The 13,780-nt window shown below is 40.0% G+C and overlaps 1 protein-coding gene across 27 annotated transcripts in view; it reads left to right on the top strand.

The window, feature by feature from the left end:
• Window positions 1-13,780, top strand: part of celf2 (cugbp, Elav-like family member 2) — a 132,415-nt gene that overhangs the window by 101,261 nt on the left and 17,374 nt on the right. For 16 of the 27 annotated variants that reach the window (XM_043236487.1, XM_043236482.1, XM_043236504.1 and 13 more), the window contains 3 exons: window positions 1,968-2,102; window positions 6,698-6,777; window positions 11,115-11,336. In XM_043236487.1, coding sequence (XP_043092422.1) covers window positions 1,968-2,102; window positions 6,698-6,777; window positions 11,115-11,336 — 437 coding nt within the window. The remainder of the gene's footprint in view (window positions 1-1,967; window positions 2,103-6,697; window positions 6,778-11,114; window positions 11,337-13,780) is intronic. The other 11 variants (XM_043236491.1, XM_043236508.1, XM_043236490.1 and 8 more) reach the window with 1 other exon arrangement.

Below are 13,780 nucleotides of genomic sequence, written 5' to 3'. Positions count from 1 at the left end.
CTCTCTCTCTTTGTCATATATATATATATATAAACATATATATTTAAACAACATGAGCTAAACTATTTCATAAGCTAGCAATTGCTTTGTGTAGAGTAAAATTTGCTTGCAAGCCATATTAATGTTTACGATCCATACCAGAATTAATCAGAATAACAGAATTATTCGCTAAAAATCGCATCCATTGATTTTTTTTTTTTTTACCGGGCTATGGATAATAACTTTCTTAACGCTAGTTATCGGCCTTATTGTATTTGATTCGCTGCATGTTATTGCAAAGAAAAACATATTTGTTACGACATTTCATCAAAATACAATAACTGGCCCTGCCTCTGAAACGGCTCATTATGAAAATAAATCGGCGCTCCGTGTGTTTTCTTCGCTGCCCGACCGCGTAAAAGTCTCTCTGAGCGACGCCGACGTTATAAACGCGGGCCCTCCGTAAAAAGGCCTCTCGTGATATTCTACCGAACGTTTACCGTAAGCGTAGCCGTAACGCGTTCATCCTGCTTATTAGCGAACACAGTAACCCATCAAACCCGGCTCCCGCGCGTGCGGCTAATCTTCTGATATGACACCGCGCGCGCGTTAAAGCGAAGCCTTTGAAACAGCACTTATCGCCGGCTCATCCTGTCGCTGTTAAATGCACAAACAATTCAAACAGCAAAATAAACAAGTGAGCTATCGATTTCCCAGAGTGCAGCGGCTTGCTTATCGGCCGCCCAGCGGTAAGAGCTGACACATTCTTCATTAAAAAAAAATTGGATTACAGTTGCCTCACTCTCGCTTTCTCGCTCCCCGTCTCTCTCTTTCTCACACGCACTCAAGCACGCACAAACACACAACTGCAAATCGTCACCGAATATGCGATCTCGGTGTTTTGCGTATGCATTTTTAATATTTACTTACCGTTCGAGTCCTCTTGACGTTACGCCGAACATTTCAGATTAGAAACAACTAAAGGTTCGCTTTTTCTCTCGCTGTGTTCAAGGTGTCTGAACGTTTCTACTTCAAAAAAAATTAATTGTGGTGATTGTGATACAATTTTTTAGTAAATATTCCATATGGGATAATATTTAATCATAAATCGCACATGCATTTCTACGTAAAATTGACGTGAATTTCTTTGAAATTGTTTAAAACCTTTCATAGAAAGTCTATGATTGATACATATCGTAAGTTGCAATTATTTTATTGTTTTTTTGAATTTTTTTAATTTATGGTGGACGTGTTTCCATGCATATTCGTAATATTGAATCGAGCTGAAAGTGTCACGCTATTATAGGAAGCTAAAATCAAATGAGTAAATAATAATAATAGTAATACATAAAGATATTCCAATTTCACTGATATTTGTGGAGTGTCTCATATGCCATTCAACGTAGTTTGTACACATTTTATCTGCTGTTAATAAAAAATAGCAATAAAGCTTGCCCGAAAACACTACTCATTTAGCTGGTTAATGAGGGGAGCAACAAAACTACATTTCCCATCATTCTCTATAGGAGCACAAGAACGATAAAATACATAAATGAAGCATCAATTACACACCTAATGCACATTTTCCTCTTCATTTTGGCGCATTAGCGCTAAAGAGCTGCCTGTCTTTACGTTGAACCCAAACGGGAAGAAATAAAAATGAAATTTCTAAACACATCCATTTTATTTCCGAACATAAACGCACATCACATCATAATTACGGCCTCCGAGCTCATAAATAGGATCTTCCCAGGAGGACTGGAAGGCAGCACACACAGATTACAGGCAAAAGAGAGCGCTCGGGTCATTGAAAGAAAGATCAAAGAGAACCAAGCGAAAATTTGCGGTTTCGTGTGTCTGGGCTTGATGTGCTAATGAGACATTGATCATATGCAGCCGTAACGTCTTTTTCCTCTCTTTTTTTTTTTTTTTTTTTAACCACACGCTGGTCACATTCGTGTTTTTTTTCCACAATTCTTTTCTCTCAGCGGTGGAGGACAGAAAGCTGTTCATCGGCATGGTGTCGAAGAAATGCAACGAGAACGACATCCGGGTCATGTTCTCTCCTTTCGGACAGATCGAGGAGTGTCGCATTTTGCGGGGACCAGACGGACTCAGCCGAGGTGAGACGTACGCACAATACTGTATTCGGTTTTTACGGGGGTTTTTTTGAAAGGGAACACGTGATGGAAAACCGGATTTTTCTCGCCCTTTTGAAATAAGTTTGTTTTTTTTGAGCTAACCAAACGTGAGGCAAAGAACCATCACAATGGGTAACTTGTCGGTTTAATAAAATGTCCATGTAGCTAAACAGCGCAAAAAAGAATAATGGTCATGTAATGGTCAGCAACTGTTTTGCGTCACACAGGATTGTAGTTTTTACGAATTGTAGTTTTCGCAACTGTTCAGTGCTTTGATACAGTCTGCATCGTTGAAAGAGATGCATAAGTAAAAGTGATTGATTGAACTGTGGCATCACGACCATTAGATCATTGACGTACGACTGCCCATCAACGCCTATTTATTATCAAAGGGATAGTTCGCGCAAAAATGTGAATACTGTCGTTAATTACTCATCCTTGAGTTCATCTTCAGAACACAAATTGTGATGTTTTTGATGAAATACGAGATCTTTCTGCATAGACAGCAACGCAACTACAGCGTTCAAGGCCCAAGAAGGTAGTACAGACGTCGTTAATATAGTCGGTATCAGGTTAAAGTAAAAATAACGACTTTTCGAGAATTTCTTCTCTTCGACGTGTGTCCACAAGAAACGAGAGTCTTATATTTCATCAGAAATGTCAACAAAGTTTGAAACGGCACGGGGGTGGGTAATTAATGACGCCATTTTCGTTCGTTCGTGAACTAAGCAACAAACAACAGTATGAACTAATAATACAATCTCATGGCAATTCATAAATATATTTTTGGGGCGAATCGGTGGCTAATTTGCATGAGCTCGTAAAATCTCATTTCTCGCTATTGCAGTGATGTCTGTGTTTAGGGGCGGGGTTGCTTACATTATTCGGTGAGATAATGTAAATATATCCTTTTCTTGGTGTAAAAATGGGTGTAAATTCGTAAAAAAAAAAATCTATGGGTCTACCTTCCAATCTCGTTCACGTCCAGCTAATTTCAACTGTACGAAAGAGTTCGTTTTGCTGCTTGAAATTGAAAATCGCCGTTGTGTTATTTTGATCTCAATAACCAAGTAGTACAAACTGGTTTACCGTTGTTATTTAACCAACGAACCGGAAGCCTCACCCATAGCACTTTTACCACATTTAGGAAAAACTATTTAGGACACAGAAGTTCTTAAAGGTACAGCAGCAACATCAACCTGTAAAGTTCGGGAAATGCTTATTAAAACTAGTTTAAAACTCTTTTTTTTGGTGCAAGAGACAAATTGGAAATGTGGAATTGCAACAGAAATGTAAAACAACTTATATGGAGCACATGTTTGATATATTATTATGCTGGTGTTTTAATACTTCGTTAAAGGGATGCTTGTTGTAGACATTTGCATATATTCTGATCGAAGCCATCGAAGACTGTAGTTAGCATGTTTAAGGATGTTCGATTTCCTCCAGAATTCCCGGGAATGTATGTGGTACATGATAGCGTTGAAGATTTTTCAACCTCGATGTAACCTGCAGGGAATTACAGCGTACCTCCGACTTCCCACAATGCTCTGCTTTTTCGCACACAGCCATCTTTTATCACTCGTTTATCCTCCTCATCCGCTCTTCTAGTCGCCCCTCCATCCTCCGCTCATTGGCGCTACTCCTCCGCAGTCCTTATTTTCCGTCTTTTCCTCCTGTCCTCATGAATATTTTAATTCCACAGGAGATTAACTTTATTCCCCGAGCTCGTGGTTGGAGATATATTCGAAATGCTTCTATGAGAGAAACTACCACCCCCTTCCATAAAAAAGGATTGGATGAATAAATAGATGAGCAAATGTGTACGTAAAAGAGGTGTACGGTAAAGCCCACGGACTAAGACGACTTTAAAAGCGCTCTCGTGCTGCTATTAAAGCGGTCTATCAATCATCATTGAACTTCACTATTAATAAAATATAGATCAGGCCACATGCGAGCGCAGTGCCCTGGGAGCTACCCCACTTTCTTCAAAAAACTCATCTTTCGCTCTCTCTATCCTTCTATATCTCGCTCGTTCATTCTCTTTTTATGACAATGACAGGCAACCGCGTCGTTTTTGCCATAACTGTTGACGGTCAACTGTTGCAAGAAAAACACCTGAGCATTAATTGAATAAACGGACTGATTTAACTTTAAACGATTTGAACATTCAGAATGAAAAAGATGGCATGAGACCAGCGGAGGAAATCCGTTAGCTAAGACTATTATGCCCTTTTTGCGCTCATTACGCCAAAAGAAACTGACCCCAGAATGCTGCGATCGACCAATCACCGTCAAGTATTCCAGAGGGCCGCGTAATAAGAATAATTAATCGCTTTCCTTGGAAATTCTTTCATTCGGTCTCCTCGTTAACAGCTTCTCATCTCAACAGATCACAGTTCTTTCGAACCGCGAACAAACTCCGCAGTCACAGGTCAGCAAAAACGAGGACTTCGAGAGTTGAAAGAGAAAGTTTTTTTTTCCCGCATCTCTCCCCCCACGAGACGGTTTCTCTGGAGTTTCGCACCCTGCCAGTGCTCGCAAATAGCACCCTCGGAGTGTCCAAAACTGCTTTAATGATGAGGCTAATTAAACAACTCTAAAAATAAACAGCCTTTCATTCCGCTTTCACTCGCGGTGATGCTCCGGTTCACCGGGGCCAGATTCTCCCGCTCTGAAGACAGAAAGGAGGTTGTATCGGAGCGATAGTGAAGAGAGAGATGCTAATGAGAAGGAGAGAATAAAGGTACCTCAGCTGGAGCAGGTATTTGGTGCCAGCAGATATACAGCGCGGCCGTGTGGTCGCAGCCAAACATTGCAGGGTGGAATTATTGCTGACTTAAAATGACATGATGCTTCTTTTTTTGTAATTGTATCATTTATTTATTTAAAAATAAATAAAACGCGAATAGACTTATGACAAAGTATTGTTATTTTAAATTGTGAAATGTCACGCAGTGCAACCAAAAAACAAAAATACTGTTTGTTAATTGATAATTCATGATATTTGTATATATTTGCTTACCTAAATATATATCTAGTTTATTATATATAAATTGCGGTTACACCACGTCACACCACGTGACATATGTTTATTTAACAATGAATAAAATCAACTCTAAGGGCTTGCACATGCGCAGTAGTATTTTTATTTATTTATTTATTTATTTTCGGACGTCATTAACCATCGACGAGATGGAGCACCCACTTTGTCCTCATTTCTATTGGAAAGTCAAGATTTTCTTAAGGTGAAAACGTGGTATTTTTCATATATCATTGGGAATGCCGACTGTATTTTGTGCGCAATTATTTACGAACGATACGTTTTCAGAAAAAAGTACCACTTAAGTCAGTTGATTTTAAAGATTTAATGCAAACAACTGCATTTCCCGTCGTTCTCCATGGCGGCACGAGAGTGTTGCAGTAGGAAAAAAGAGAAATTTATATGAAATCGCCCAGCATGCCCATGCTATTCCAGCCAACAACAACTTGGAAGCGCATCACATTGTAAACAGAGTTTCCAAATTTAAAAGGAACCATTTACAAAAAGACAGGACGCCAAGTCTTTGTTCTTTCTTCTCCTCCATTCTTTCCCCTTCTATCTCACATGTGTAGACGTGTGAGAAGCAGTTAACCCATTAACTAGACTGTCCATGCATGCGTGCATGTGTGTGTCCTCCATATGTATAAACGCGCTGGACTGCACAGTAGAGTAGAGCTCTTCAAACAGGGCTGCGTTTTCCCCCAGCATGCCTCCATATGGCCTGTTCTTCTGGCTCCCGCTCGCACCGCTTCGGTTCCAAGACTTCTTGTCCCAGATGCCATCGCAAGCTCTCCCCCGAAACACACACACACTCCCCTCCAGGGATTGTTCGGCTTTGATTACAGTTGTTTAAAAAGAAAGAAATCGGGTGTGTTTTTACATATTTACGAACAGACGGAATATTAACGAAACACGGTCGGTGGGAATCGCAACAGCACAGACACCCAGGTACAAAGTTAGCATTAAAGTAATTTCGAAATAAAACCACCGTGCATATATTGGGCTTCGCGGTTTTGCGTTCAGCTTTTGTTTTGATAATGATTAGAAAAAAGAGGAAATCGCTCAACGCTGTTGATCCGTTCCTTCGTTTGCTCGGATGATTCATCGTTTGAGGCATTTGAAATGTTTAAACGTATTTCAAATCGGTATTAACAATCACGGTTTTTGGTATCGCAGTAACAGCGTGTGTGAGTGTGAGAGATGAAACCAGCCACACGCACTCTAACCCCATACCGTAGCCTCCAAAGCCATCGCACCAAATTAAGCTAAAGACCTGATATCCATTGCTGACATTTTGTTGAGTGTGTATTTTGAGATGTTGAATGTTGAATGTTTATCTGAAGCTGAATGTTGAATGTTGATTGTTCTATTCTAGCAACTGTATAGCACTGTTGTCTGCTGTGTTCTTTGTACGATCTTTGTTTTTTGGCTTTATAACAACCTGTCCAACCCTTTTGTCTTGTTTTGTTTCTCTCTCGTCTCTCCTCCTTCCTCTCCTCTCCTCCCTCCCACGTCCCTCCCCTCCCTCCTGCAGGATGTGCGTTTGTCACGTTTTCTACCAGGGCTATGGCACAGAATGCAATCAAAGCCATGCATCAGTCTCAAACCATGGAGGTACTGTACCCTTGTCTTCTCTCTCTCTCTCTCTCTCTCTCTCTCTCTCTCTCTCTATCTCTGCTCTGTTCCATAACATAGTGAGCTGCCTACGTAGACGGCATTTTAAGGGTGTGAAAAGTTATTCAAGAAGATGCTTTCTGTTGGCCATTCCTCTCAATTTCTTCTTACCAAACTGTAATTCACATTTTGAGAAGAAGATAATATCATAAAGCACTGTGTCAAAAAAGTCCACCCAAAATGGCATACATCGCAGTAAGAAATGTCTGTTCTTAAATATAATGATCTCAGAGCATCACCAAAAGTAGTTAGGTCTGACTAAATGCAACCGGTTTAATTTCCGCGTACTTATTGGAGTGCTGTTTTTAGCTTAGCAGCTTTCTTAGCAAAATGATGAAAGGTTTATGTGACGTAATGCGAAAAAAAATAATTCAGTACTGCAAAGTATCTAAATAGTGTTTTGTTTTGTTTCTTGTTCATTAGTGTTGTGTTGTTAGCTTAGCAACACGCTAACGTTTAACACTAGTTTTACGTTTAAATACCAGCTTGTTAAACTTTAAACATGTAAAGTTGACACGTTAACCACAGTAACATTGCTTAGTTTGGAACTGATTTGTTGCTAGCTTTTTTTTTGCCTGTGAAATTTCCCTAATGTTACCACTTCGGTTTTGTTTTTAGCTTAGCAGAATGCTAATCTGTCCAAATCCGCCATTTCTCTGCTTTGTTTTGCTTAAGGCTGTTAGCTTAACATGCTAATGTTTATTTCACTTAGGCTGCTGCCTAGGCAGGTTGATTATAATTAAGAACAGAGCCTCTCTTACTCTCTCTATCTTTTTCTCTCTGGTTTCTGTTTGAATTGGCGGCCAGTATTACAAGCTTGTACAGATTCTAATATTTTCCCTATGAAGTTGAAACAAGATGAAACTTTCTTTAAACAGACTTTTCCCTCAGTCACTCATTTTTCTGCAGAACTTTCAACACCATATTAAGTGCCTCTCCGCTCCCTGTTATTACTGTCAGGCATTGCCAAAACCACCCCTGGCCAACCGGGTCAAACTAAGAAGGACCCCCCGCACCCACCGCGCAACAAGTCTGCCATTAGCAGATGGGTCTCACGGTGACGATGTCACAGACGCTTTAATAACAGACCACCGACGGGCCCTCGCATTGTGATTGCCCTGTAGAATGCCGGCGTGCTGCTCTCAGAGTTTAGCAGTCCGTCTCAGTGCCTGTCAAAATGTCAAAGCTCTGACACACCAAATCAGAGGGTGCTGACAGCTGTCTAATACAGGGCCCTAACTATTCGCCTGTGTGTGTGTGTGTGTGTGCGCGCGACTTCGCATGTCACCACACTCTCGGCGAATTTCCCATTGCATGTTAACCCTTGCATACATTTAGTTTTTAACACCAACGCCCGGTTTTAAAGACCACCTATTAACCAATCAGAAATCGCTGACACTAATGGATTTAAGCTGTTTTGTCAGGCCTCTGAAGGTTTGTAATTATCAATCCGTGGCTAAATTTACAAATACATTCATCCTTCATCTAGCTGACCATGTATAAATGATCCACCATTCACTTCGGGGTGCCTCTGTTCTGTCTCTTTGCGCAGTATGTGTCCAAATAGGCATTTTTTGGCACGTCTATTTTTGGCAAAGGCAAAGTAATTACCCGGTTTAGATGAGAGTGAGTAAATTGTGTCGGGTTGTTGTTTGTTTTCGGCCGTCTCTCCACCCTCCCTTCACACCGAGGAATTTGTGGCCTTTCTGAATGTCATGACTTAATGAAAACGGATATGACAGAGGGTGGTCATGCATGCGCCTGGGTACACGCACACAGTCGCGAGCGGCCTTGCTCCTTTAGTGTGGTCTCAATGGGTGGTTTTCAGTGCTGTGGATTGCAATAGTCTCCCTGGACATTCATCTCGTTTGATATGTTTGTCTCTTTTTATCTCTGTGATAGCGTCACTGTGTTTTTGTGGTATGTGTGTGTGTGTGTGTGTGTGTCTCTCCTCAGATGCACGCTCGTTTACACCTGTATATTTCATGGGAGTGTGTGCATGGCAGCCCAGGTCATATATCTCTCAAAAAAATTACTATATATATATATATATAGTTATATATACTATAATTTAAGGACTATTTACATTTATGTATTGTTTTAATTATATATATATATATATATATATATATATATATATATATATATATATATATATATATATAGTGAGTACTGTAATGCAGTTTTTATTTATTTATTTATTTTATATATACCCTAAGGAGGGCAGGTTATATTACTTTTATACATATTTTGACATATAGACATAAATTGTATACATTAATTAATTTTTTTAAGCAGTAAGCACTTTATTAAACATACAACCATATAAAAATGTAACAATAAATAAATAAAGAACCCAATGGATCACCTAAAAGACATTCAATCCTTCCACGAACGGGGCATGTTTTTGTGAGATTAACCTCAGTCGAGCGTTACCGATCTTAACTGTTAACATGAGCTAATATTTTAGCTTCATTCTGCTTCTTTCACATTAGCCTGTAGAAGAGTATGTGTGTGTGTGTGTGTGTATAGGAGAGAAAGACAAAGACAGAGCCAGTGAGTAATGAGATTTTGTAGGTCTCTTGAGATGTTCACTCGGCGATGGCACCACTCGATTGACAGCTTGAGTTAAATCTCATTCCCCCCACCCTTACAAGTTTTATTTTTACCTCCCCTCCGTCTGAGAGCAGAAATAAGAAAATCAGCTCTCCGAATGGAAGGAACACCGAACAACGCTCCGGGTGGATGCGAGGCGCTCCACCTCCAAGAAACTCTCAAACGTTCTCACTCTCGCACACACACACACACACACTTGCGTTCTAGAGGGTCTGTGATCTTTCATCTTTTTTTGTCAGACTGTGGTTTGCAGTTCAGAGAGAGCACAATAAAAGCGGCAGAGTGATTTATCAGAGTGAATCAGCACCTGTAAGGTAGAGACAAGAGACGGAGATGTAGAATAATTGCCTTGAAGCACTCGTCTCAATCTCTCGTCCTCTTGTGGCTCCATATGGCTGCCCTGAGTTAGCTGCTGTTGCCTGAGGAACAGCTTTGATATTAATACATGTAATGGTGTTTCTGAATGTTCTTACTAAACACCATTCACAAAGTCTGTCTTCTGCAACGTATCCGTTCAAGTCGGAGACGTAGAAATCTGTGTCGATTCGTTGTGGAACGTGTTCGGTTAAATCTCACACCCAGGTCAGATTTTGTCCCACGATCGAGAAAAAAGAAAGTTTTGAATCACGTGATTTTTTTTTTTAAAAACATTCTCTTAGCCCACTTCATTTTACCACAATTTAAAAAATGCATTATTGCTTTAGCAAAAAAAAAAAAAAAAAAATTAAGTATTTGGTCTTCAATTTATGCAAATTTTAGAATATAATTAATGATTGTATTATAATTGTTTTATAGTAATTGGGATCTAATTAGAAGCGCTGTTGAGAATAACAGTGATACATATTCAGATAAAAAATAGCAATTTTACAAAGAATTGTTGTATTATAGTAATTAGAAACTCAAAAACTGACAGTTATAAAAACGACCAAATAAAAATAGACAAGTCATTTAAAGAATACCAATAAAACAAACAGATGCATTACGATAATAAGAATTAAAAAAAAAATAATAATGTCACTTTTCATAAAATGTAAGACAGACGTCAGATGAGCTCTTTCGGACCTTTTTATAATTATAGAGATTTTAGCTGTTTTCAAGGAACGTGATGCTGAGTGAATCATTTAAACAAACAAAAAATCACATCACGGTTGAATAACCCTTTCAAGAACTAACACATCGCTTGCCGTGCACACACGCCCTTCTTTCATTATATTCTGACCCGCAGGACTTCAGTTAAACGGGCACTGCAGGTCAGCCCCATGATGTTCGGGTCTGTTTGTTTTCGTCGGGGGAAAGAGACCGAACGTGTGAGAGATTAGCAGGAATGCGCAAGTCTGTAGGGTGCAGTGAGGGCTGTGGGGTGGGAGATCTCGCTCGCTCTCTCAGACAGATGATGAAATAGTTTTATAAAGCAGGAAATCGCTTTCCTGGGAAATAAAATCAGCAGCACAGCGCAGAACTCTCATTTCACCAAGAACTCCCGTCGCTCCAGCGCTTGTGTGTGTGTTTGTGTGCCATTATCGGTTTATGCAGTACCACTGCACAAGATCATTGCTCTTCTAGATATTTAGCTTTCCCTCTTTTTTTTTTTTTTTTTTTTTTTTTTTTTACCCCTCTCCCTCTTCCGCTTTCCTCTTCTCTCTTTCAATCTGTCCACGCAGGGCTGCTCCTCCCCCATGGTGGTGAAGTTTGCCGACACGCAGAAGGATAAGGAACAGCGGCGGCTGCAGCAGCAGTTGGCGCAGCAGATGCAGCAGTTGAACAGCGCGTCTGCCTGGGGCAGCCTGACCGGCCTGACCGGCCTCACCCCGCAGTATCTGGCAGTAAGAGGACACACCCACGCAGCCACGCCCACCAGCAGCACAGCCAGCGCAGCCGCCGCAGTCAGTCACTGTCTCCGCCCACCTGCCCCGCCCCCACCTCTCTTGCTCTCTCTGAGCCAGTCTTAACCCCTTTTCCAAATCTCTCATCTGTTGAACTTCGATCGCGCCTTGATCGAAGTTCGCTTTCGAAACCGGTCCCTATACTCAAAATCGTAAAGGGAAGTCGGGAAGCTGTTAGGTTGCTCTTAACCAGGGTGGGCCAGATCAAATTTGCAAGAGGGCCTCGAGATTTAAAATAAGACAAAAACAAGCACTAATACACCTGAAAATCTAAATGCGTCTTATAGGGCTGCATGATAAATCAACGTGAAATCGAAATCGCGATTTCATACGCATATTTCAGTGAAGCACGGTTCTGTGATCAAAAATAATCTCCGTTTGAAGGCAAGGGGGCGCTCTCACATGGAAAGTCCAGATATGCCCAGGAAATGCCAGATTTAAACGCTTTCACTGATTCAGAGTGACTAATAAACACATGAATACGGCAATTTATGTTTCTAGTGTTTATTAAAAAAAATGATATTTATCTATAATAAAATGCTAATCAATATAGCCTTTATCACTGCTTTTGATTTACTACTAAACACAGAACCGGCTTCACTGACGAAATTTGCAGACGACTGCGATTAATCGCGTTCGATGTCTTATTTTAATTCACCCTCTAAAACAGTTTTTCGAGGTTTCCCACTGTCTAAACAACAAACAGTACAGTATAAAACTGTGATTTTAAAAACGTCGAAATTATGACAAGCTCAAAAATATGCATATTTTGTAGTAATTATGAAATCACATTTTTAATAATAACCTTATCCTTAATCCTTTTTCCAATAAATCGCAAACTGGCAAAGTCACGGAGCCTTTGGCTTTAAGCCGCGAATCCACTGCACCATTTTCGGCCGCCCCACAATAAAAAATTGGCATTTCGAAACAATTGTGACGAATCAGAAGTCTTTCGTCTTCGGAGAAAAGCCAAAAATCGCACAGCGTGCCTCTGGCTTTATAGAGTGAGAAAGGCGTTAGGAGATACGATTCCTCTGGCTTTCTTTATACTTTCAAGAGAAGGGAACCTTTTTAAACAGCCTTGGTTTCAAAGTATTTCTCCCATTAGTTTCCTCCATTGGCATTTTTCAAATCTATAATAAAAAGCCTAATAAAAGCCACGATCCCAAACTAACCAGTCACCACGACTCAACGTGTTATCCCACGGCATGGTGCTTTGCGTCGAATGCAGGTCTAATCAAATAAAATTAAATTGTGTTTTAAAAAAAAATAAAATAAATTATATATAGAATTAATACAGAAACGTATATAAGCTTTAACAATCACGGTAGGTCTGTCTTAAAAGGATTTTTAAGCAATTTTATTAAACCTCTTTCTTTAAATAAAGATTTTTACTTGCAGAACCCGGCTTGGATTCTGTTGCGTAATTGGATTGGGATGAGGACAATGCATAAATTCCCTGTTTCACTCATGCCCGTCTTCATCCTCCTAAATATAAAGAGGATACAACGTGGTGGTGACATTTACTCACGTTTTATTCCATAAGGACAGTGGGTGAGGATTAAAGGACTACGCAAGAGCATTGGGACAGGGCCATCTCTCCCACCATTCTGCTTCTCCTTTTTTCTGCCTTTTTCCTCTTCCCTGTCATTTTGAGGTTACGTTTAGCTTTTAAGCAGTCTGAGGGGTCTAGTTCAATGTCATCCTAATCCTCTAGAGTCATTTAGAGTCTGCTTTCCTCTCCCCTTTCATGTGCAGAAACTGCACAGGACAGCAACACACTGCCAACAGAACTGACGGGTGACTCTTAGCATGACAGTTTTCACTGGCACCGATGTAAGAAGCTAATACCTTGAAGTGGTCCTCGAGTCAACTACGATTTTGTTCCTCTGAATATTTTTACATGATTTTCACTCTCGAAACCGTTTTATGTTAATCGCAGATTATCGTGTTTAGAGTCCAAAGTTAGCATTATTTTTTACGTATATGGAATATAGTAGTTTTGCCATATAACCTTTCTAACACAGTGTTTTAACCGGCCTCGCTGTGTTAAAGCTTTTAACAATATATTTTTTTTAATTTATAAAGCGCCGTTAACATTAGACAGCGCACGTGTTGTGTGTTAGAGAGCGAATATATTTTAATTGGCTATGATTTTATTGATATAGGTGCATTTATTACACTTAAATATTTCGTTTAATACGAAAGTTGAGTGGTCCTAATCCAAATACTTGAGGAACACCAGTAGCTAAAAACGCACCCTAACAGATAGAGGCTTTTGTGTTGCTTCACTGTTGACAGACTGCTCTATAGTGTCACTCCAGACAGCATGGGACATGGAAACAAACCACAATGTTTCATCTATATTTAGATAACACTAGCTCCTTCAAACATTATCCTTATATATCCATCACCTTAAGCCAATACATAAAAATGATTTCGTA

This window comes from Puntigrus tetrazona, chromosome 4 (genome assembly GCF_018831695.1).
Source record: "Puntigrus tetrazona isolate hp1 chromosome 4, ASM1883169v1, whole genome shotgun sequence".
In the NCBI taxonomy this organism is placed as follows: Eukaryota; Metazoa; Chordata; class Actinopteri; order Cypriniformes; family Cyprinidae; genus Puntigrus; species Puntigrus tetrazona.
This window is presented reverse-complemented; position numbering and strand designations above follow the sequence as displayed.